General features: G+C 47.5%; 1 protein-coding gene and 2 long non-coding RNA genes across 8 annotated transcripts; 1 reads left to right on the top strand and 2 right to left on the bottom strand.

Moving 5' to 3' along the window:
- Positions 1-820: 820 nt before the first annotated feature.
- Positions 821-3,489, bottom strand: LOC142818142 (uncharacterized). The gene is made up of 2 exons (XR_012895615.1): positions 2,260-3,489; positions 821-1,166 (listed from the first exon to the last, which is right to left on the bottom strand). It is a non-coding gene; the product is annotated as an uncharacterized LOC142818142 (long non-coding RNA).
- A 9,305-nt stretch (positions 3,490-12,794) lies between these two features.
- On the top strand, positions 12,795-15,395 carry LOC142761798 (uncharacterized). Its single transcript, XR_012883823.1, has 2 exons — positions 12,795-12,868; positions 13,233-15,395. It is a non-coding gene; the product is annotated as an uncharacterized LOC142761798 (long non-coding RNA).
- On the bottom strand, positions 13,320-20,234 carry LOC142761797 (uncharacterized). Of its 6 annotated transcripts, XM_075865058.1 has the most exons (4): positions 16,606-20,234; positions 15,862-15,948; positions 15,401-15,803; positions 13,320-13,942 (listed from the first exon to the last, which is right to left on the bottom strand). In XM_075865058.1, the coding sequence occupies exon 1, from the start codon at positions 19,321-19,323 to the stop codon at positions 18,037-18,039; it is 1,287 nt and encodes a 428-aa protein (XP_075721173.1). In that variant the 5' UTR covers positions 19,324-20,234; the 3' UTR covers positions 13,320-13,942; positions 15,401-15,803; positions 15,862-15,948; positions 16,606-18,036. The 6 variants fall into 6 exon arrangements, with proteins under 6 accessions (XP_075721173.1, XP_075721174.1, XP_075721169.1 ...); XM_075865059.1 differs by having other exon boundaries at positions 15,401-15,554; positions 15,663-20,234; XM_075865054.1 differs by having other exon boundaries at positions 15,862-20,234.
- Positions 20,235-24,083: the final 3,849 nt, after the last annotated feature.

The raw sequence follows: 24,083 nt of genomic DNA, 5'->3' as shown, positions 1-24,083 counted from the left end.
GTGTCTGGGCAAGCAGAGGTCCTCTTGTCGAAATTCAGCAACAAGCGTCGACACATTACAGAGGGTACCACAGTTGCATACTTTGAAGAAATTGTAGAATGCTGCGAGTGCTTCACAGTGCAACAGGCAGAGACACCGGCCGCTTCAACACCACTACCTGTCGACGTGAGCACAGATTTATCGCCAGCGCAGAGGCAGAGTCTTCTAGATGTTCTCGGCCAGATAGAAGATTGTTTTTCATTGACCTCGAGAGTGAATCTAACACCACTGACAAAGCACCGAATTATAAGTGAAGAGGTAGCAAGACCAATTCGACAAAACCCATACCACGTGGCACCGGAAGAACGTGAAGCAATCTAAGAACAAGTCCAGAAAATGCTCTATGATGATATCATTCAGCCGTCAAAAAGCCCTTGGGCATCACCGGTAGTGCTAGTTAAGAAGAAAGACGGCAGCTTACGCTTCTGTGTGAACTACCGCAAGCTGAACCACGTGACAAAGAAAGACGTATACCCATTACCGCGTACTGACGATTCGCTTGATAGTCTGAGGCATGCACGCTTCTTCTCGTCGATGCACCTGAAAAACGAATCTTCGCAAATCGAGGTCGATAGGCGAGACAGAGAAAAGACTGCTTTTGTTACGCCTGACGGGCTTTACGAGTTTAAAGCCTTGCTCTTCGGATTGTGCTCAGCCCCAGCAACATTTCAGAGACTGATGGATACCGACCTATCAGGCCTTAAGTGGCAGACGTGTCTGGTATACCTCGATGACGTCAATGTTTTCTCACCAACATTCGAGGAACATCTAAGGCAGCTGCTATTTATTTATTTATTTATTTATTTATTAAAGGTACTTTCAAGGCCCGAAGGCACTACAGAAAGGAGTGGTTTGAACAATCGTAAGTGCAGTTAAAAAGTTAAAAAAAACAGAAAACAGGAAAAAAAGAAAAATTCTACAGGGCATCATGTATGGCGAGCTTGAAGTCTTTTTGGTCCGTTATACAGGCGATGGAGGCGGGAAGGTGGTTCCAGGCGGCGCTTGTCCTTGGCACGAATGAATCATTATATAGTCTGGTGCGACAGGATGGTAGGCCCACCTTAAAGCGATGATCCATCCTTGGTGATATGAAGCGAGGTGGATGAAACAGGGCGTCCTTCAAATGGCTGTTATAATGATAGATTTTGTGAAAAAGGTTAAGGCGAGACAATGTGCGGCGCAATGAAAGATCAGGCAAGTTTAGGGTGCTCTTCATGGATGTGACACTGGAATGACGTGAATAATTCGATAAAATGAAACGTGCTGCGCGATTCTGAGTGGTTTCGAGAGATTGAATGAGAATGGCATGAGTTGGGTCCCATATGGCGCATGCGTACTCTAATTTTGGTCTGACCAATGTTTTATACAGTGTTAACTTGAGTGACGATGGCGCAGAGGAAAAGTTACGGCGCAGATAACCAAGCATGCGGTTAGCGTTGTTAATCACATATTCTGTGTGTTTATTCCAGGAAAGATTAGAAGATATGTGAACACCAAGGTATTTGTAATTGTCAACAGATGGTAATGGAATGTTATTGAGGGAATAAGTACGCGGACAGTGGGTGGTAGTGCGACGTGAAACTTGCATGCTCTTGCATTTAGATATGTTAAGTGTCATGAACCATGTGTTACACCATGCGAATATGCTATCTAGGTCGCGTTGAAGGTTAAGGTGATCGACATGACTGGTTATTTTCTGGTAGAGGACGCAGTCGTCTGCAAAGAGTCGGACAGTAGAAGAAGAAACACAAGAAGGAAGATCATTAATGTAAATTAAGAAAAGGAGTGGCCCTAAAACGGACCCTTGCGGTACACCAGATGATACTGCGGAATTAGGTGAACAAAAATTATTAGCTGTCACGTACTGGCTGCGGTTAGAGAGGAATTCTTTAATCCATGTAAGTACATTGGGGTCGATGTTAAGCTGAGTAAGTTTGAAAATGATTAGTGCGTGTGAAACGGAGTCAAATGCTTTAGCGAAATCTAAGTATATGCAGTCAGTATCAAATTCAAGATCTGCGTTAAAAAACAAGTCGTTAGTAAAACACAGCAACTGTGTTTCGCATGAAACTGTCTTACGGAAGCCATGCTGATAAATGCTAAAGAAGGAATTAGATTCAAGGAATTCAATGAGGTGCGAGTAAATGACATGCTCTAAGATTTTCACTGGAATGGATGTTAACGATATGGGACGGTAGTTATTGGGGGAATGTACATCACCAGATTTATGCACAGGGACCACCTTCCCAGTCTTCCAGTCAGATGGCAGTGTGGACGTCTGTAATGACTGTTCAAAAAGTTTTGACAATATTAAAGAAGAATAGACTTGAGTACACTTCAACATTTTTGACGAAATGCAATCTGGACCAGCTGATGATGACACTGTCAAGTTTCCAACAAGTTTTTCGACACCAACTGCATCAATGATAATAGGGTCCATTGGCAAGAAATCGGTGCTTGTTAACTGTGGAAATATAGTTGGGATGCTGTTCTGAAAGTGTGCAGCAAATACATTACTCAGAACGTTGCAGCACTCGCTAAGAGCGACTGGGACATCAGACTGTATTAATTGGATATGTCGCGTTGTAGTTCCGCTAATGATGCTCCAAAACTTACGTGGATTAGAGCGCAGCAGCGAAGGAAGAGTTTCATCGAAAAATACTTTTTTGGCTTTCGAAAGCGCAGTACAGAATTCTCTGTTAAATGTCTGATAAAAAGACCAATGGTCTGTTCTGGCTGTTGATTTGGCGCGTCTGAATAGCCGCTTCTTTTTATTGCGCATGCGTTTCAACGTGTTATTGAACCACGGAGAACGAGGATTCGATGAAACTTTTCTCTTAGGTACAAATCGGTCAATTAGGGCTAGCAGTTTGTTCTTATAGTCTAGCCAGTTCTGTTCAACAGATCGCTGCTCAAAACCAGCAAAGAATAGGTCAACAAAAGATTGTAACTCTGTATTCATTCCATGAAAGTCCGCTTTGCTATAGTCTTGGATAATTTTTGTTCTTTTCTTGATGGAAACCCGTGCTTTTATTGTGAAGTGGATTATGCAATGGTCGCTAATTCCCGGTAGATGAGTGAAGGGTGAAGCTAGGTCAGGTGTACTGGTAAGTACTAGATCTAATACGCTAGCGGAAGTGGGAGTAACGCGAGTAGGAAAGTCAACAAGCTGGGTAAAGTTGAAGTCGTGACAAAAATTCAAAAATTCCCTACTTTCACCTGAGTTGTGCTTTAAGGTAACCGGGTCTCTTTCCCACATGATGTCGGGAAAGTTGAAATCGCCAAGAATGAACAAAGGTGATCTCGGGTATCTGACGAACAGCTGATTGACAACATCATGCAAGTCATTGCAAAAGGATGATGATGCAGTTGGTGATCGATAGCAAATACAAAATATTATTTCGCGAGAATCAATGAGCACGCGAACACAAACAAGTTCAAGTGAAGACATAACAGGAATAATATGAGAGTGTTTCGAGCATTACGGACCGCTGGCTTGACGCTTAAACCTGAGAAATGTCATTTCGGTTTCAAGGAACTCCGATTCTTAGGACATGTGGTGAGCCGTAAAGGTGTTCGTCCGGACCCCGACAAGATTGACGCCGTCCGAAAATTTCCGGTGCCAACGGATAAGAAGGCCGTAAGTCGTTTTCTTGGCCTTTGCGCCTACTATCGCAGGTTTATCGACAATTTTTCGCACATAGCGTCGCCCTTAACACACATAACGAGAGACGATGTTCCATTTTTATGGGACGAAGAGGAACAAGCAGCATTTGACGGTCTACGACAGCGCCTGCAGACACCACCTGTGCTTGCACACTTTAACGAGGATGCTCCTACCATGATCCACACCAATGCCAGCGACGTAGGTTTAGGCGCTGTACTCGTCCAGTGGCAAGACTCAGCCGAGCGAGTGATTGCATATGCAAGTAGGACGCTTTCCCGTGCCGAGTCACCTTATTCCACAACAAAAAAGGAATGTCTTGCTGGAGTATGGACAGTTATGAATTTTCGTCCATACCTCTACGGCCGTCCCTTTCACGTAGTCAGCGATCACCACTCCCTTTGCTGGCTGACCAACTTGAAGGACCCATCTGGTCGGCTAACGCGCTGGAGCTTACGCCTACAAGAATTAGATATGACGGTCTTCTATAAGTCGGGACGGCAGCACTCTGATGCTGATTGCTTATCCAGGTCGCCTATAAAGCAAGACGATGCCTCAGAAGAGGATGACTCGGCGTTTTTAGGAGTTGTCGGCACGGTCCCCATTTCGTCTAAGCAGAAAGAAGACAGCGAGTTGCTTCCTCTTATTAATTTTCTTAACGGCCAATCTACAAGCGTTCTCAAGTTACTTGCAAGAAGCCTGCCATCATTCTGCTTGCGCAGTGGTGTCCTAAACAAGAATAAGTTTTCCCCCAGCGGAAATGCCCACTTACCTACCGTCCCGACATCCATTCGCGATGAGATCCAGAGCGCTTGCCACGATGAGCGAACCTCCGGCCACCTCGGATACACGTGCACATTGGCCAGAATTCAACAGAAGTACCACTGGCCGAAGCTTCCAGGCACTGTAAAGCATTACGTCCGCACGTGCTTTGATTGTCAACGACGAAAATCGCCAACTTTAAAACAAACCAGCCAGATTGTTGCAACCACAGTGTATGAATAGTTTAGGTGAGAGAACGCCACCGCTCTTCGCTTCGCAACAAAGCTCTGCTTCTCGAACCCCTCAGCAGATGGCGGCAGCAACTAATGCCCCGCCGGTAGAGCTCGGAGCCACCCTAGCTCAAGCCCGGTAAGTAAGAAGCCAGTTTGGCCTAGCTATGGCACCGAATGCAGCTTTTATGGAGCAGATCCTTTATTAAAATATGTTCCTTTTCTATCTGCCTTAAAAATTTATGATGGCATTCATTAGGCATGCAGCATTCAGGTTTATGTAGCAAAGGCGAAGCAGTGCCTCTGTGGCAATGTCCCAGTTGTCTGGCCGATACTTGCAGGGGTGACGGGAAGTTTCTCTAAAACCGCCTAATACGTCAAGAAATCTGCGTATATTTACACCTTCGTCACAGTCGTAGGCAGTCAAGAGTACATGCTGAGTTTCTTTTCCGCCGCTCGCGAGGGCTTTATTATGCGATAACATTAGCGTTGGTGGTAAGCGCGCAAGAAATTTAGGGGATGAAAGTAACCCACATAGAACGCTAGCTACATCTTGGCCAAAAAATCGGCTAATGAGTTGCGATATCACATTCAACACTTGTGCTCTGTGTAACTTCTCATGTATATACATCTTAGTATTCGTTATGACTTTTTCCTATACTTCATGACATGGACACACACATTTGCTTGGGTGAGAATCATAAATTTTATTTATTTGGATTAGATCAGCAGTACATTTATAAATTAAACACTTTACATACAAACACAAAACAAAGGGTACTGCTGTGTTGGGGGCTGGCTAGTCCCGACGAAGCAGAAGAAGAAGAAGAAGAAGACGGCCGACGGAGACGTACGCGGCCGGCGGGGACACCGACCAGCCCGAACACGCGGGTTGGCGCCAAGCGCCGAAAGAAAGCACAACCGCACTCCACGGTTACCCAACATGCACTCCTTTATTTTACAGTCGCCTTGAAATGATGCCAGATCGGCGCCCCCTGGCATCCTCACATGTCAATCCGAAACCGAAACTGAAAACCCAAAACACAACAATCATCCCCTCCTCAAAAAAAAAAAATTCCGCCATATCCACGAAGTGAATGATGATGAGTGGGCGAAGCTCCGGAGGTAAACGTGGTAAACCATGAATCCTATGTACATTTTGCCCACTCGATTTTATTACATCGCTCCCCCTAGCGTACGTCGCCGCACTAAATCGAACGATTGCCTTCAACCAATGACACGCGCCATATGTGACATCATTCCTATTTTATAAGATCTCGCGTCTTTCATCAACTACAAGTACCGCTTTCTAGTTTATAACATCTTGCATCTTTTCATCATCAGCTACAAGTACCACCATCTAGTAAACACTACAAGAACTAAACGAGAGGTGGCTACATACAGGAGACGGTACCGCCATCTAGTGAACACTGCAAGAACTAAACTAGAGGTGGCTACATACAGGGGACGGTACCGCCATCTAGTGAACACTGCAAGAACTAAACTTGAGGTGGCTACATAAAGGCTACAGGGGACGCACAGCCCACGCCCTAAGGAGCTTCGCCCCTAAAAAGCACACCTATACACTGTTTATATTTATACATGCTCGATACCAACATATTTTACAAGGTATGTACATTAGAACATATGAAAATTCAGAACACGGCACACCGAACTCACACACTACAAGTCCTGAAAATGCACTGACAAACAAAAAAAATGTACACAACTATTTGGAACAAGAGTTCTACGTCACGTAGTCTTCGAACCGACGCGGCTTCTGCCGCTTCCGCTTAGGGCGGGCCCTTTTGGGTGTAGAATCAGGTGTCTCTGCACCTTGGTCACTTCTGCTCTGATGTGACACATAAAGAGCAGTGGAAGATTGTGAATGCTCTGAATGAGCGTTAAAATTTGCGGTCTCATCAGAGCTCGCAGCATGAGCTTCGGAAGAATTTTGCGGACCGGAGTCCGGTTCAACGGTATCAGCCGTATTTGAAGGTTCGAAGTGAACCGTATGACTTGGTGTGCTTGAACCAGCGACACCGACTGGTAACTCCTCCCCCCTTGAAGAAGAAATGCCTGTACATGGAGGCCACATGTAATAATCTGATGGATAGTTGAAAGGCGCGGACGGAACGTGATGAGGAAGACTTTTAGGTGTTGAAGGCGAATCCGTATGAAAAATAACAAGGCGCGAAGCATTCCAGATGTTACCATCACTTAAGCGAAAAGAAGTGGGGCTAACCTGGCCCAAGAATTTGTAAGGACCCCGATACTTGGGGCGCTTGCCTGGCACATGAACCTTGACTAGATCGCCAGTGCAAACTTTGGACTGCTTTGCACCTCGACGGGTGTCGACATACTTTTTCATTGCTTGTTGACGAGAAAAAACCCTGGTACGAATTTGATCAGGAGAAGACACTGCTATGTTACGAGGCAAAGAGACTATGTCGAGAGCAACTCGCGGTTGCCTACCGTGGAGAAGTTGAGCAGGAGACACTCCAGTGGTGCCTTGTGGTGTGAACATGTACGAAGCTAAACATTCAGTCAAGACTTGCTTGAGGGGACGGTGCTCTAATTGGGCGATCCGGAAATGTTCCTTCAGAACGCGATTATAGCGCTCGATTTGGCCATTTGATTGGGGATAGAAAACTGATGACCTCAAGTGCCGAATTCCTCGTTGTGAAAGAAAAGCCTCGAAATGTTGGGACTGAAACTGTGGACCATTGTCCGTAACTATGGCATCAGGAAACCCTTCCCGGCTGAAGATTGAAGACAGAAATTCAATGATGACCTCAGAAGTAACTTTATGTGTGAAACAAATATCTGGCCATTTGGAATGGTAGTCGATGAGAGAAACAATGAACCGGGCATTTTGCGGAACATTATGCAAAGGACCGATGATGTCCATGCCGAGTTTCTGCCAAGGCCGATCAGGCCACTGGACAGGGTGCAACGGAGAAAATGCAGGTTTGGCAGACTTGTCAGCTGCCTGACATATATGGCAGTTGTAAACTGCATGCTCGACCTTCTTGTCTAAGGCTGGCCACCAGTACCTGTCTCGGAGCTTCTGTTTGGTGCGGACAATGCCTGGATGGGCCTCATGGGCAAGCTGTATTAGCTTGTTACGGAAAGAACCAGGGGGAATCACGCGTTCATCGCGGAAAAGCAAGTCCTCGACACAAGACAGTTCCTGTCGGACTGCGAAGTAAGGCAAGAATTCAGAAGCAAGAGCACCTTTGGAAGGCCATCCTTCACGTAAATATTTGAGAACTTGAGACAAAGTGGAATCTGCAGCTGTAGCTGCCTGAAGCTCAGCTTTAGTAATACAGGAAGGGACTAATGAAACAACTTCCTCATCCCGCTCTTCAGTAACCGGTATCTGAAGAGGAAGGCGTGACAGTGCATCAGCAACCACGTTATTAGAACCCTTACAATATTGAACACTGAATTTATAATACATGAGTTTGGCACACAAGCGGGAAATGCGAATGGGGCGGCGGCCTTCGGATCCTGCAGAAAGAAGAGCAACCAGTGCCTGGTGATCTGTACGTAATGTGAAGTGCCGGCCCCACAAGTAAACATGCCATTTCTCACAGGCAAAAAGACAAGCGAGAGCTTCACGCTCTCCTACTGAATATCTGCGTTCAGCAGGGGTCAATGTACGAGATGCAAAAGCAATAGTGATCAGCTGATCATCTCTGAGTTGTTGAAACACTGCTCCCAGTCCAACATCGGACGCATCCGTCGTGATGACGATGGGAAGCTTCTCATTGAAAATACTAACAGCTGGCTTTGAGGCCAGTATTGACTAACTTGAATGAAGCTCTGCTCAGCTTCAGCTGACCAGTTAAAGGGCTGTGCTTGACGAAGTAGAGTACGCAGTGGTTCAACAACATCAGCATAGTGAGGAACAAACTTGGCATAATAACCAACAAGACTTAAAAAAGATTGCAAGGTTTTAACATCAGTAGGCCGTGGGGCATTGACAATGGCCTGAACTTTAGATTCAACAGGTGTCAAGCCGCGGGAACTGACATTATGTCCTAGAAATTGTAACTCATTCACCGAAAAAATGCACTTGTTATTAAGTTTCATACCACATTCACTGATGCGGTTGAGAACAGTATGCAAGTTAGCATCATGCTCTTCGCGAGTACGTCCCCACATCAAAATGTCATCCAAGTAACAAAGGGCGCCAATACAACCCTTAGGAATAATTGACATCATTTTCTGAAACACTGCAGGGGCAGATGCAAGCCCGAAACACACGCGGCGAAACCGAAACAAGCCTTCGTGCGATACAAATGTGGTCAAGTCTCTACTGCACTCAGAAAGTTCAACTTGGTGATAAGCGGACACGAGGTCCAGCTTGGAGAAACATACCGCTCCGGAGAGCTGATGAAGCAGTTCTTCAATGTGAGGAAGTGGAAACCCGTCTATGACGATCGCCTTGTTCGGTTCTCGTAAGTCGACGCATAGTCGAAGGGATCCATCTTTTTTCTTGACGACGACCAGTGGAGAAACCCAGTCGGAAGCAGAGACAGGCTCGATGATTCCGCTGGCTTGAAGGCGAGACAGTTCCGCAGAGACTTGCTCACGGAGAAGAAGAGGAATGCGGCGCAGTTTGGCACGCACAGGGCACACACCTGGTCGACGCATCACTTTATGCACAAAACCACGCACACAACCCAGTTCACGGGTGAACAGGTGGTGGAATTCAGAAGGCGCGTTGGCCGGAAGATCATCTTGGACGTCGACTTGAGCACACGTCATAGACGCACCGACGATGTTGATGGACAAAGCTCTGATGGCATCACGTCCCAAAAGTGAGCTGCCATTGGATGTTACATAAAAAGTAATGGAAGCAGTGCGACTGCAATAGGAGACCTGAGCTGTAAATTGACCTAAATTATCAATCGTTCCCTTGGAATGTGTTTGTAGAACGACGTGTGAAGACAAAAGCCGAATGTTAGAAAAATGACTGTGAAAGTCAGCGGCACTGATTAAAGAGACTGAGGCACCAGTGTCCACGAGAAATGACAAGGGCACATGGCCCACTGAAACTACGATGCTGGGCTCGGACGTAATGTGGAGGCCGTCCACATTTAAAACAGTGACCGTATTGGTTTGTGCAGTGCTAGAAGTAGCGGACGAAGAAACTGGTTCCGGAAGATTTGCTGGACGGGAATTGCATACGGACTGAAAATGTCCGATTTTTCCGCACGCAAGACAAGTGCGGTTTCTCGCGGGACACTGCGCAAAATTGGCTAAATGCCGAGCCGATCCACAACGAAAGCAGAGCGCGGTTGCGCTTGGAGATCAAAATTGCGAACGCGAATTAGGAGCTCGGTGCTGTTCCTGAAAACTAGAATTTGGTGGAATGGGGTCGCCATACTGTCGGCTTCCTCGCCCCCGTGACGCAGAGGGGCCGCCATGTTGGCCGCCGCGCCGAGGCGAAGATGAAGGGCCGCCATGTTGACGCGTCCCGTGAAACGAAGAGCCGCCGCCTTAGTCCCCCGCAGCAGAAAGTTGCTGCACTGAATGCGAAGCGAATTGCTCCAACTAGGAGCAAATAAGCTCGTCCTCTCGTGCAATCGAGAGGGATTCGGATAACGAAATCGAGGAGCCTTTTTGAAGCATGCGGCAGCGGACGTTTTGCGAGGCTACCCCGGTGAAAAGCTGATGGCGGATCATATCGTCCTCGAGCGTGCCGAAGCCGCACGACGCGGCGAGCGTTCGAAGAGAAGTAATGAACTCGGCGACTGGCTCACCAGGCAATTGTCGCCTTTCTTGGAATTTCACGCGTGCGAGATAATCGCACGAAACATCTTTAAAATGCTCATCGAAAAGAGCAACAGCATTCTTGAGGGCATCGCCCGACGCTGGCGTTGGCGACGCGTTGGTGGCTTCCAAAGTATAGAAGAGCTTTAACCCGGCAGGGCCTAACGCATTGAGCAGCAGGGCCTTGCGACGCTCGGGCTTGCTGGCGCCCTCCCCGACCGCGTCTGCGTAGGCCTGAAACACCAATTTCCAGTCCGCCCACGGAAGTGGCGTGTCTCCGGGCGATTGAAGAAATAGGGGAGGTGGAATAGGAGACGCCATTTCAAGTAAGAAGAATGGAGAGGTGCAGTCGAGAAGAAAATGACGCCAGTACACTGTTTGAAGACGAAGGCAGAGGCCGCGTAGCTGAATGAAGAAATGAAGCGACGCAGCGCGCAGTAGCCACCTTGCTGGGAACAAGGAGCGTCTAGGGTTAGCACGAACACGGAGAACGAAAAGGGTTCTTACAGGTCCTCGTCGCCATTGCTGTGTTGGGGGCTGGCTAGTCCCGACGAAGCAGAAGAAGAAGAAGAAGAAAACGGCCGACGGAGACGTACGCGGCCGGCGGGGACACCAACCAGCCCGAACACGCGGGTTGGCGCCAAGCGCCGAAAGAAAGCAACACCGCACTCCACGGTTACCCAACACACACTCCTTTATTTTACAGTTGCCTTGGAATGATGCCAGAGCGGCCTCCCTGGCATCCTCACATGTCAATCCGAAACCGAAACTGAAAACCCAAAACACAACAGGTACATCACTGTACACCATGATCACAGTAAACATAAGCATTATTGCACACATATTGCACATTTCTCTTCTCCTGAATCAATTATACAAGTTTCGACAATTTGCGCAAGTCTTGGTTCTTTTTTACATAATTATTCTTTAGCTGCCTGCAGTATTGCTACAAGCGTAGGCACACATAATAGTGCAATAGCTTGGCAAGAACTTCTTCTTTGTGAGCAGCACATGGAAACGTGAAATTGAAATTTTCTAGCACTGCATCTGTCGTGCGATCATATACATCTCTCTCACCGGCATGTTTTGCGAAATGCTCCTCAGCCTCTTTAAACAGCAGAAATAGATGCACGTTCAGATGTGTGAGCCCTCCTCTGGTTTTGCAATTTACTAAGTCCGCTTCTGGTAGCTTTAAAATACCTTTCTGCCCAACCAGGGCCTCCTTACAATTTGTGCAGGAAGGTTGAGTGGCAAGCTTTCGCGTCACAAATCCAGTGACATAATATACTGCCGCAATCACTTTGCCATCCTTATCGCTTTGCTTGTGACGCACGTGGCTAGTGTGTATCTGTGCTCCATCATGAAGGCGTGATCCGTACACTTATCTTCGTGCCGCGTTTTATCGGAAAACGCCCCTCGCCAATAAGCCGAAGACAGCCGTGGGCGCCGGTGTAGTAGTTCGCCATCTGTACGGCGGTTCACTTGTTTCTTTCGGGCGCAGTGGCGAAATTATGTAAAAATTCCAAATCCGGACGGAGGCGGTCTGTCGGTGACGTCAAAAAATGGGCGGTCTGCAGCGGTCGCGAGGATGAAGGGAAGTGAACAGCCAATGAGCGAAATGAAGCCTCGCGTCATCATTTTGACGTGGACTTGGGGACCGTATAGCAAAGTGAAAAGTGTTTTTAACGTGTTGAAAAATGTTTAACTACTATTGATCATCATCAAATTGTGTTGGCACAAGTTTTCAAACGTTTATTAAGGAATACGGCACAATATAAACGTATTTTTCTTGTTATTGTTATGAAATAAAGCTAAATTTAGCGGGACGGTACGTAGTGGCGCGAAATACAACCCCGTTTCAAGCAGTTACTGTTTTCATATCTCCTCCACTATACAAACCTAAACAGCGCAACTTTCGAAGTTGTTGGCTCAGTCGAGCGCAATCGTGGCGGAGGTCAACTGTACCAGTAGTCAACAGCAGCAGCGGCTCATCGGCGTTATCCGAGGCTCAGCGCGCGCTGGTGCTCGCCTTTATGGACGAACATCCCCAGCTCGTGGCGAATGCCATCGAGCTGCGGCACGGCGTCACCATCACCGATCGCTGGCGGCTGTGGCAAGAGCTCAGCGACGCGCTGAACCATGAAGTGCCTGCGCAGGAATGACAGGCTTGGTGGCGCAGGCCGGTGCGCGAGGCCCGCCGTGACACCGCCGCTATCAGAGACGCACAAACGTAAGTGACCGTCGAATGGCACGGGCAATATGTTCTGTGACATTAGTGTATATTTTCAGGGGCACTGTATGGGGTTGGCTGCTTGGCTTCCGCGGCCAGGTTCTACAGTTGACTGGGATGACACGCTTCAGTGGCGTTTTTGGTCTCACCTATCAACAGGTAAGCACTCTGCCGCCGCAGTATCACGGGTTCCTGAGCGGTACCATGACAGAGTTTGATATCTGAAGGGGTGCCTTTAGAGGAACCTTGTTAAACGGGAATAAAGCGCACGAGAAAGTAATCAAAAGTGGGTAGGTTTGACTAAAATCTCAGTTTGCAGCCCTTGCAGTACAAGGGGTATTAAATTATCATAAAACACGCAATGACTGCGGGCAAGTGCATGCACTAAAATGGTAATACATGACATCAATGACCACTGAATTGCTGCAGAACATTTCCGAAGATGTTTAGTACTTAAGGTTGCAAAATAGCTAGAGTAACGAATACCCACTTTCTGAAAAATCATGCTTACTACACTTTCCAGCAGGCGAATGTTCCCACTGCTGCAGTGGAAATGGATGTGGAGGCCACTGAAGCGGCTGTAGATGGCAGTGACACAGTAACACGCAAGCATCTGAGAACTTAGTGCTTTATTGAGTGCAGGACTGGAACCTTGAGCAGGGCGACAAGGTGCTCAAGGTGAGTAGACCCTTTGTTTACATTTTACATAAGGGGCATAAGCAGTCTCCATGTTCTATTATGATGACTGAAACCAACTTGGGCTGTAAACAAGAACCATGCATTGTATTGAGGGCATGGTATCGGGTATCTGCAATGATAAACTGCCGGGCAAAAGGTTAGTTAGCCCTGGGGCTCTTTCATGGTGAGAGATGCATTTGAGGACATTAATAAAGAGCAGTTTCAACAAATGTTTGTAGGTCCACACGAGGAGGGCATAGCTTGTACACAAAGCTTCCCACTTTCAAAGGATGCCATCAGGCCAGTTGATCTTCAACAGAGGGGAAGTTGTTGTGCCCGTTGGAATTCTTGGCAGCAGCAGCAGCTTCCAGCCACGAGATGGTTAAGGGTTTACCGGCAGCTCACTTAAACATTTACACCATGATGATTCATCGCAGGTGCTGCGGGAGATGAAAAAATCAACCACCCGCATCGCTCCTGCAGAACGGCGTGTGGCAGCGGCACAGGAGAAAGCGGCAGCGGTGCAGGAGGGCACTGGCCATGGCTGAGGGCTTTCTGCGAGAAAGGGATACGTAGTTTCGTTTAATTTTTCGTCATGTGTTCAATGTTTTTTCTTGTCATCATTCATTATAGATTTGTCGGTTTCAATGTGTTTAGGTGCTGCTGTTCATGTTCAATTTTATACGGTTCTGGAGACATATACATAGTTTAGTTTGTTTTTCGCCATGTTTTCAACTTTTTATCATTTATAATTGGTTTAGTGTTTTTGATATGTTTACGTGTTGCTGTTCATGTTCTATTTTATTCATTTTTTGTTTGCATTTAGTACATATTACTAGATTTAGGTTAGCATTTACTTTGTATAAGGAGTGCAGCATTTTTTATGTTCGATATATGCATTTCTCAATGTATGTTCCAGCTGTTCTAGTGGCAGTGTTTTTTACCCACATTTCAAAGGTGTCCAGTCATTCACACGGAGACCACGAGTGTATAGTTGACATTTTCTGTTAATGTTTCTTTGATATTTGTATTGTCCCACTGTGTTTTCTAGCTCACTGTGATTTTTATTCAGCATTACCACATAGTGTAGTAATGTGACATCTTTTTGCATCACACTGTGATATTTTCATTTCAGCACAATGAGGCTAAGATGCAACAACTACATTCCGAATCTTGTTTGGGAGCGCTAAGCTAGTAAGTGGTCATCTCGCATCTTGTTTGGGAGCGCTAAGCTAGTAAGTGGTCATCTCGCACAGTTTTACAGAGGAAAATGGTCATCACAGCAACATGCCAGCGATTGATTTCATCTAGTTTTCGTTGTAAACGACTCTTTGCGGGAATAAATTTCGAACGTGCTATGGCTTGGGAGCCGCGAGATGGCTGAGGGAATTATTCATGCTGTATGTTATCAAAACAACTCGCCTGTTGTTTGCCGTCTTGATTTGCATATTTTTTAGCATTGCAGCATGACTGCAGTCGTGAATTCAAATAAATGTTATTTTAACATTCACACAATGTTTAGGACAATGAGCAAAAAAAAAACAGCACAACTTGACAAGCACAATTGCTCGTCAAGCCTGGCGTGCACAATTGAATGCTTGTAGTCAGTCACTATGACAAGATATGGACTTATGTATCATGTGTTCATACAACATGTTTTTAATGGAATCTCGATTTTTATGCGTTCTGGTGAAAAGAATTTTGAGACGTTGCTGCATTGTTCGCACAATTTTGTGATAGCAACATTCAGCACAGAGTGCCGCTCATATATGCTTGCTCCAATCTAGTCTGTTGTGACTGTGATCGCTATTATGGAAAAGGGTGTTTCTGTTGCATATTTCATGTGCCACTTAAAGAAAATGCAGCATTTTGACATTGCCACCTTGCTTCATATTGAAGCACAAGTAAGTACTCTGTGTATTCAAATGTGGCAAACACAGCCCTTTCATGTCTAGATGCACTAGAATCAGTGTAAATAAATTATGTGTGGGATATGAAAACATGAAAACTCACCGTTCCTGTGTACTTCAAAAAAGGTCCAAGACAGCGCTGCTGCCGTCTCTGAGGAGCACGTTGCGTGGTGTGAGCATATGGCTCCCCCTTGGCTCTCCATCGTCATCCTCAGCTGGTGGCATGTCCACGACATACTCGTCCAAGGTCCAGTCGCCTGCATGCAACGCAATGTTGTGGAGAGCAAAGCAAGCATAGATGATTTGCGCTGCCTGATCGGGGTTGTAGAGCATCGTTCGAAAGTGCTGCAAGCAGCGCAACTTGCTTTTCAACACGGCGATACACCTTTACACAACATTGTGCATGGATGCGTGCTCCTTGTTGTATCGGCCTTCGGAAGTGTTGCACGGTTGACTGCCAAGGACTGGAATTAGGAGCCACGGCTTGAGTGGATAGCCTGCGTCTCCTGCAATGTAAGCATAAAAGCTGAGTGCTCTGCCCAGATAGTACACATTAATACTTACCAAGCAGATATTCGCCAGGCTGCAGATGTGCAGCTAGGCGTGCACGCAGTGGGTTGTGTTCCCACACCCAGGAGTCTTGGCACGAATCTGGGAATCATGGGTCTATGACAATTATGCGCAGCCATGCTTTGCACATCTGCGATGAGGAGCGATATAAAATAGTACTGCATTTATACTCAGAATAAATCCCTTTTTTCTACGCATATGCAGGAAACAATGCGTACTAGTACAGTCATTGGTACAAGGAGCTTCACTTAGAGGGAAAAACAGGGTGTAGCACACTGAGGAGGAGGGAGTGTGGGGGCAACGACCCCACCTCTGCTGTACACATAACTACGACTTCCACTGAATGATCGATAAGTGAAAAGCTACGCGTTGCTCTTGGGAAAAAACACTCGTAAATACCAAAGCCAGCTCGTCCAATTGTGATTGTAAGCACTTTCGTGTTGGAAATACCTCCCTGTCGTGTATATACTTCTGCTACGTCTGCTGCCCATATTACCGATTACCTCTAAAATGCACAATTCAATTGCGTATGCATGCCAGTGCAAAAACGGCAACTGGCTCACGCACAAAACACTTGCCACTTATTATTACCGAGGCCTTGCGAGCCACCATCTAGCTCGCACCCAATTCCCTGCAGGTTCTTTTTCATTCGTTGCATTATTACTTTTTCCAGCTTTGGCGTCACAACTGAACAATTGCTCCGAAGGGCGAGTAATAAACGATCCTAACAGTACTTACGATCATGACGTTAGGACATAATAGCCCCTTCTGGACATGAAGCTCGCCGTGTCGGCCAGTCTGAATCCCTCTGGCTTGCGAATGGTGACCAACGTGCCATCGGCACACGCCAGCACCCCTGGGATGCAACCGCGTAGCACAAACTCCACCTTTGCCTCATCCTTAGCAGCTGTTGTCAGTAGGAAGTCCGCCACTCTTTTTCTAGCAGCCACGGTAATGATCGCCTCCGTCACCTCGTGGATAGTGTTGCTCACCGCCGACTGAGACATGCCGATGTGTTCCTCGCGACCAATGCTCTTCTGGAAGCTACCGGTGGCGAAAAATCGCAGCGCGCACAACACCTTTCTCTCTGTGGAAAGGCCACTGGCTCGCTGGCATCCGATGATAGGATCAAGTTCGTGGCACAAGCTACGCACTGTTCGTTTGGACAGACGAAAACATTGCCGGAACTCTTCTTCGCTGAACTCTTCAAATGCATCTTTTACCTCGCGTCGTCACCTCTGCTCGGTTAAAGCTGCCGCACAGGCAAGGCGAAGTACCGTGTCAGTGGGAAACGCCATGTTGTCTAAGTGTCCCGGTGCCGAAAAGTCGCGCATTTTTTCCATTTCAATCCAATCCAGGCCACCTTGCAGCCATTTCAATCCATCCGGTTGCTTTCGGACAGTCTCTCCGACCGTTCCATCGCCTTTCTCCGAAAACCGAAAAAAAAAGAGTCACGTGACACTCCAGTTCACGTCACTCATAACGTCACAGCATTCGTCACAGCTTGTATGGGCCAATCGCGTGCGACTCAATGAAAAAGACCGCCTTTGTCCGGATTTGGAACTTTTACATAATTGCGCCACAGGTCAGCCCAGTGAAATAAAAGATTGTTGCGGCTTGCTCCTGATCCTGTCGTGCACGTTCCTTCATCGTCGCGGCTGCGTGACAACTGGTGGAGGTGCTGGGTAAGTACGTCCATGGACAGCCACTCGTGCTGTGCATCGTCCCGTTGGCAACACGAGATGGCCTGCGGCTGTGCGGATCACGGGACCATCCCATCTAGTCATTACCTTCTTTAGTTGCTCTGCGAAGGCTCTGCTTATTACAGAAAAGTCGGCTCCTGTGTCGATAAGTGCTGTTACACTACGGCCGTCTATAAGTACGACTAGGTCAGAGACTCTAGATCTCGAGTTGGACGTCAGTCTTGGTGTCGAATCACGGCTTCTGCGAGTGCTGCAAGTGCGGTTGGGGCGTGCTGTCGAGCTTAGTGCGAAGTGTCGTCGTAGCAGCCGTGGTGTCTCCGTCGGGGCGCCGTCGTCGTGCGGTATGATCAGTGGAGGTTCTTCGTCTATTCGCCGGCAAGCAACCTCGCCTCCGAAGGCTGCTTTACTCAGTTTCCCCTACGAGGGCTCGGGGACCTTCCTCGCTCTGCCGCCGCGTTGCCACGGCCTAACTATGTGTAGCAGCTGTATGGCGGTGATGGTGATCGTGATGGACGGATGGGCGGATACTCAGCACGACGCAAGTAGTCTTGAACTTCACGTGGTCGCTGTCCGGGTCGCAGTCGTGGTGCGTTGAGGGCAAAACCACGAAGTCCCATGCGTTTGTAAGGGCAGTATCTGAGGATGTGGCCTGGCTCACCGCAATGAAAGCATAGTGGGCGTTGTCGGTCGGGGGTTCTCCAGAGGTCTGCTTTTCGCGGCGCTTCAAAAAAAAAACAGGTGAGTGTACGGGTGACGGCGATCGCTGGGGTGGTTCGTAATGCTCACGGCGCATGTTGGCGGTACCCCTTGGGCTGCGTACTGCGGCAGCGTAACTGATTCCCTGGTTTTCTTGACATGGAGTCGCCGTCCGAGAAACACCCCTAGCAATGCGAACTTCCTCGCGTATGACATCCGTGAGTGATGCTTCTGGAGGCTGCGAGGGTGATGGTATAAGGAACCGCAGCTCCTCGCGGACGACTTCGCGTATTATTTCACGCAAGTTGCTGGTACTTGCTAACGTTGCTTGAGGGTCCATGGAAGCTATGTGCGCTGTAAGGTTGTACTGGCGGTTTCGGGAATCTAAGGTCTTCTCAATGATTGATGCCTCTTGCGTGAACTCGGCAATGGTTTTCGGCGGGTTGCGAACTATGCAAGCGAAAAGGAACTCTTTTACTCCTCGCATTAAAAGCCCAACCTGCTTTTCCTCTGCCATGTTCGGATCCACACGGCGGATGAGGAGCGTCATTTCCTCGTCGTATATAGGCACAGTTTCGTTAGGCTTTTGTATCCTCGATTGTAGCAGAATTTCAGCTCTTTCTTTGCGCAGCATGTTGGTAAACGTCCTCAAGAAATCAGTCTTGAACACCTCCCACGTAGTCAAAGAGGCCTCGTGGTTTTCAAACCACGTTTTAGCGGGGCCGTCGAGTGCGAAGAAAACGTGACTCACCTTCATCTCGTCACCCCATTTGTTTAGTGAAGCCACCAGAGTGATTTGGTCGAGCCAATCTTCTGCATCTTCTGCAGGCGAGCCGTGGAAGGTTGGAGGCACTCGAGGCTGTTGCAAGATGACAGGGGTGGGCGCAGCTGGTAGGCTCATGGTTGGCGTCGAGTCTTTTTTTTTCTGTCGAGTGCACTCCGGTAGTGTTCCGAGTTCCGGTGGCAACCCTTGTAGGCGGCGGCTACTGCGAGTCGCGTCGCTGCTTTTGGGGGCCTCGTCCTTCCGTGCAGGTGTCCACTCAGGGACCTGGTGCATACCCAGCACCTCCACCTGTTGTCACGCAGCCGCGACGATGAAGGAACGTGCACGACAGGATCAGGAGCAAGCCGCAACAATCTTATTTAAACGGGGTGTAATGCCGCAATCACTTTACCATCCTTATCGCTTTGCTTGTGACGCACGTGGCTAGTGTGTATCTGCGCTCCATCATCAAGGCGTGATCCGTGAACTTATCTTCGTGTCGCGTTTTATTGGAAAACGCCCCTAGCCAATAAGCCGAGGGCAGCTGTGGGCATTGGTGTAGTAGTTCGCCATCTGTACGGCGGTTCACTTGTTTTCTTTCGGGTGCAGGTCAGCCCAGTGAAATAAAAGATTGTTGCGGCTTGCTCCTGATCCTGTTGTGCACGTTCCTTCGTCGAAGCGGCTGCGTGATAATACAATGCAGCACACGACAGCGGCATAAGAATAATCATGCTGAAACACTTCATCGCACTCCCACGTTTCCTCACTGATGAGGCCATCTAGTTTCTCCTTGAAGTCATGCATTTTATCTGTGCACTGGAAAGGTGCAGACTGAAACACTTCTCTGAAATCATTCAGGGTGAGAAAAGCAGATTGGTTTTTCTCAGAAACAACACAGTTACCAAACTTTGGTGGCTTGAGCAAAAAATACAAGGAAAGCATGCGGTGAAGCTGCAAAAATGTCGGAAACGTTGGATGCTCATTCTGGCCACCTGCTTGTCTTATAATACCAAAAAAGCATTCCAACGGATCCTGGTTCATTTTGGCTGACATGACATACTTGAACTCGCACTCTTTCAGAAGAAACGCTGACAGTTCCTGAACAGACTTAAGTGTAACACGCAGGCCTTCAGTAGTAGACTGCGTTAAAAAAGATCTTTGTGAATGTCACCCCTCACTACTTCCTGCTCCCAGCTATCAAGCCACCTAGATGCTTACTCTAGAACATGGAAGTCTTTGCATTCAAGGGTGAGGCCTTCTGCAGCAAAGCGGCGATTGAGGTCTTTCATTAGGAGCGTAAACTCCACAGTTGATTCGACATTCTCAAGCCGTAGTGTGCCTCTCCGTGCATAAAAAGAAATGCCCTTAGCAATTGAGTTGCTAAAAATTTGTGTGGCCAACTTCACTCGCATTTTGAGCATATTTGATGGATTAACATGCGAGTAAGTCAACTTTGGACACACCCTAAGCTCCGCTGCGTTTTTCGTGTCAGCAACAAAAAGTGCATCATAGCATGACCGCTTCCCATTTTTTCCATTTACTTTCAATATTTTTTAATCATAAAAACGATTTCTAATACACTTGAACAAGTGAGGGGTATCTGCCACAGCACACAGTTTTCCGGATGGATCTAGGGGATGCTCGAAAGCATTTACGACATGTCCTAGAGCACCGCTTACCCCAAGCTGCTTCCACATGGCCCTAATGGTAGATGCACCGTCACAGACCACTCCATCAACATAAACTCGTGCCTGCTCTAAATGCACAATGCACTGAAGCAACAGCTGTGCAAGGAGTGTACCCTTAGTTGCACCTTTTGATGCAAATACTGCCACTGGTTGTAAATAGCTGTCAGCAAAAGGGGCAAAAGCAAACACTAGACCATGGTCTGCCAGCTCATTGCTTTGGCCACCTTGGTCTCCATAGTCAACAAGACCAGCATATGTCATGTTCTTCGAGTTTACGGTCATCGCTTTCCTGACCTGTGTCTCATCTAGAATAAGCATCCTCTGCGTTGAAAGGGTGCATTCTTTGCCAATTTAATTTTGAGAGCCTTAAAAAAGTTCTCATCAAAACCACATTTGAGCCACACAATGTTTATATATCTTCTAATGGTGGTTGTGCATGGCATCGGCAATATGTTATTGCTTCGTAAAAATGCGCAAGTAGAGGGGCTCCTGATGTTAACCAAGAGGCATAGGAGTAGCCAGTCATCTGTTTAGCGCCTGTTATTCTTCGTAGTGCACTTAGCTGCAGACATACATTCTTGCACAAGAAGAAGCTGCATCGGTGGAATATCAAAAGCTTGGAGTTTCTTTTTGATATCCTCTTCTTGCAGTTTCATTATTTCAGCTTTACTTTCTTCCAGTTCTTTAGTGATTAGCTGGTTGTGCTTCAGTAGCCGTGATTGTGCCTTCTTTAAAATTGACCTTGCTTGACACAAGGCGTCAACTTTGTGTTTCTTGGTAGGTGACACAGACAGCCTGATGCGCTTCAGTGGTTGCCGTTGTTCCGCTTGAGCAGCCTGCCTCTTTGCATGAATTCTGAGAGTATCAAAGAGACTGCTGCATGCACGACATATGCTTCCCTTCGGTAACAACACTTGGCACCTTTGATGCCTCCATTCGCTTTGGCATTCAATGAAAGCTGACTCGGGGGCCACAGAAGGAAAATCCTTCAAACTGGGTCCTCCACCACAAACATCTACACTGTCAACAGTTTTCAAGATATGTTCAATGTGCGATGCCGTTGCAGCAAAATTATTTACACCCATTGCGCTACAATCAACCGGCTTGCCAAATATATGCACTTGTACAGTCATGTCACATTTCACATGCACAGTTTTTCTGTTGGAAAACACATATCACTTGCACGCAGCAGAGAGGCGTCGTGGAACACGAGGTCACGATACCCTTCCAAGTCAATGCGATGAACACCCCACGATGGCGTCGGGAGGCACAAAGTCGACGCAGTGCAGAACATTTCATCGAAAGGTGATGTGGCGGGGTCACTTGCCGCGATGACATCGCTGTTTTTGTTAACTTTAGCATCTGAATTTGGGGCTGTTGCTGCTTGCTGCTCGGCTTGAAACCTGCTGCTGATCCCGCCTGTGCTCGCAGAGGAAGCTGCACCGCAAGCATGCCGCCTAGACTGTTTTCGAGGGCTCCTTATCTTCTCAGACAAGTAACTAGGCGCTCCTTCAAAAATAGATGGCACGGCGTCCTTTGAAAGTCCTGCTCTTCTGCTGCCAGACATCAGAACATGGCCATTAATTTCTGCAGACCACGCTTTCAAAATAAAATGCGGAGCTAAGTGTTTTTCGCACACATGGTATGTCCGTCGAAGGACGCGGTCCTTGCGAGGGATCGCCCGCCTCCATGCTTCAAGCCTGGCTTGATCTTGCAGTGGCGTAAAAAGCGAAAACTTTTCTTTGCACGACCTATAGCCTGTGTTGCAGTAGGGTACAAAGCACTTCCCCATCGCGAAGCACACTAGTACACTGACCAACGAAGGACGTCGAAGTGCCAACTTACGCGAGCACGTTCAGAAAAACAAGCAACGACATGTCCAGCGTGGAGTGAAGGGATAGCAAGAATGCGGCGGGAGAGCATGCGGCGGCGGTGGGTAACTAGTTTAGCGCGCCCTCTCTGGAGAGGTTTCCTAACCAGAACAGCATGCGCCTCTCCCCACTAAGCCTCCCCTATGGGCCGCTCTCTCAGCTAAACTATTCTTACACCGTGGTTGCAACCAGTTCAAGTGCCCACCATGCCTTTTGCTAAAATCGGAATGGACCTCCTTGGACCATTTCCGACATCGCATACTGGAAACAAGTGGGTAATTATGGCTACTGACTATTTTACTCGTTACGCAGAAACAAAGGCTTTATCAAGCGAAACCACAGTATAAACGGCACGATTTTTCATTGAATAATTGTTCTAAGGCATGGTACTCCTGGAATGATAATAACGGACAGAGGTACCACTTTCCCGGCCGTGCTCCTCAAGTCAGTGCTTGAGCTGAATGGAACAGCGCATCGAAAAACTACCTCCTACCACCCACAAACCAACGGCTTAACAGGACGCCTCAACAAGACAATTGCTGATATGCTGTGTATGTACATCGACGTGGATCATAAAAATTGGGACGACGTTCTATCATACGTTACGTTCGCCAATAATACGGCGCAGCAGGAAACTACCCGAAGTACGCCATTTAGTCTTTTTTATGGCCGTGAAGTGACGACAATGCTTGATGCCATGTTGATACACGACTGCGATGATACAGACACGGATGTTCAAGCCTTTGCCCAACGAGCTGAAGAGGCGCTGTAGCTAGCACGCGTGCCAGTCGCCCGGCAGCAGAGTTACGACGCACAATGTTATATCCTGCGGCACCGATACGTCACTTATCAACCAGGCGAGAAAGTGTGCGTCTGGAGCCCTATTCGCCGACGCGGCCTTTCTGAAAAGTTACTGAAGAAGTACTTTGGGCCCTAAAATGTTGTACGGTGCCTAAGTGACGTGAATTATGAGGTCATCTCTGACAGTTTCTCGCGAACTCAAAAATCAGAAACCACGTTGTGCGGATGAAGCCATATTGCAGTTAGCCAGTAACATAATACGTCAACTACATACACCGCGTATTCTGTAGCCGAGCATCGGGACGATGCTCTTTCTGGAGGGAGGCAAATGCCGCATTCAACCGGCAGAGAAGAGCTCACGCAGCCAAAAAGGAAGACGAAATTCTTGCCCAGTCCTCTTTACTACGAGCGCCTTTCATTTCAATTAAAGTGAGCACTTTAAATAATATATATATATATATATATATATATATATATATATATATATATATATATATATTGTTATGGCGTTTATTAGCAGGCACACAGTGAGTATACACAATGGCGACAGTAATGGCCAAGCACGGACTCTCAGCGCGAGCGGCATCCTTTTTGGGTAGACCCACTAGAGAGCACTTGAGAGTTTGACCCCTTTCAGTGTTCGGCGGCTTCTCTACAATTACCCCGGCGTCGAAGAGGGAGCCGCCTGGCGACC

The sequence above is a fragment of the Rhipicephalus microplus genome, chromosome 5 (assembly GCF_043290135.1).
Source record: "Rhipicephalus microplus isolate Deutch F79 chromosome 5, USDA_Rmic, whole genome shotgun sequence".
In the NCBI taxonomy this organism is placed as follows: Eukaryota; Metazoa; Arthropoda; class Arachnida; order Ixodida; family Ixodidae; genus Rhipicephalus; species Rhipicephalus microplus.
Note: the sequence above shows the minus strand (reverse complement) of the source record. Positions and strands in the feature narration are given on the sequence as shown.

Coding starts and splice junctions, on each gene's coding strand:
- LOC142761797 (XM_075865053.1), bottom strand. CDS start 19,323: ATGCACCAGGTCCCTGAGTGGACACCTGCACGGAAGGACGAGGCCCCC.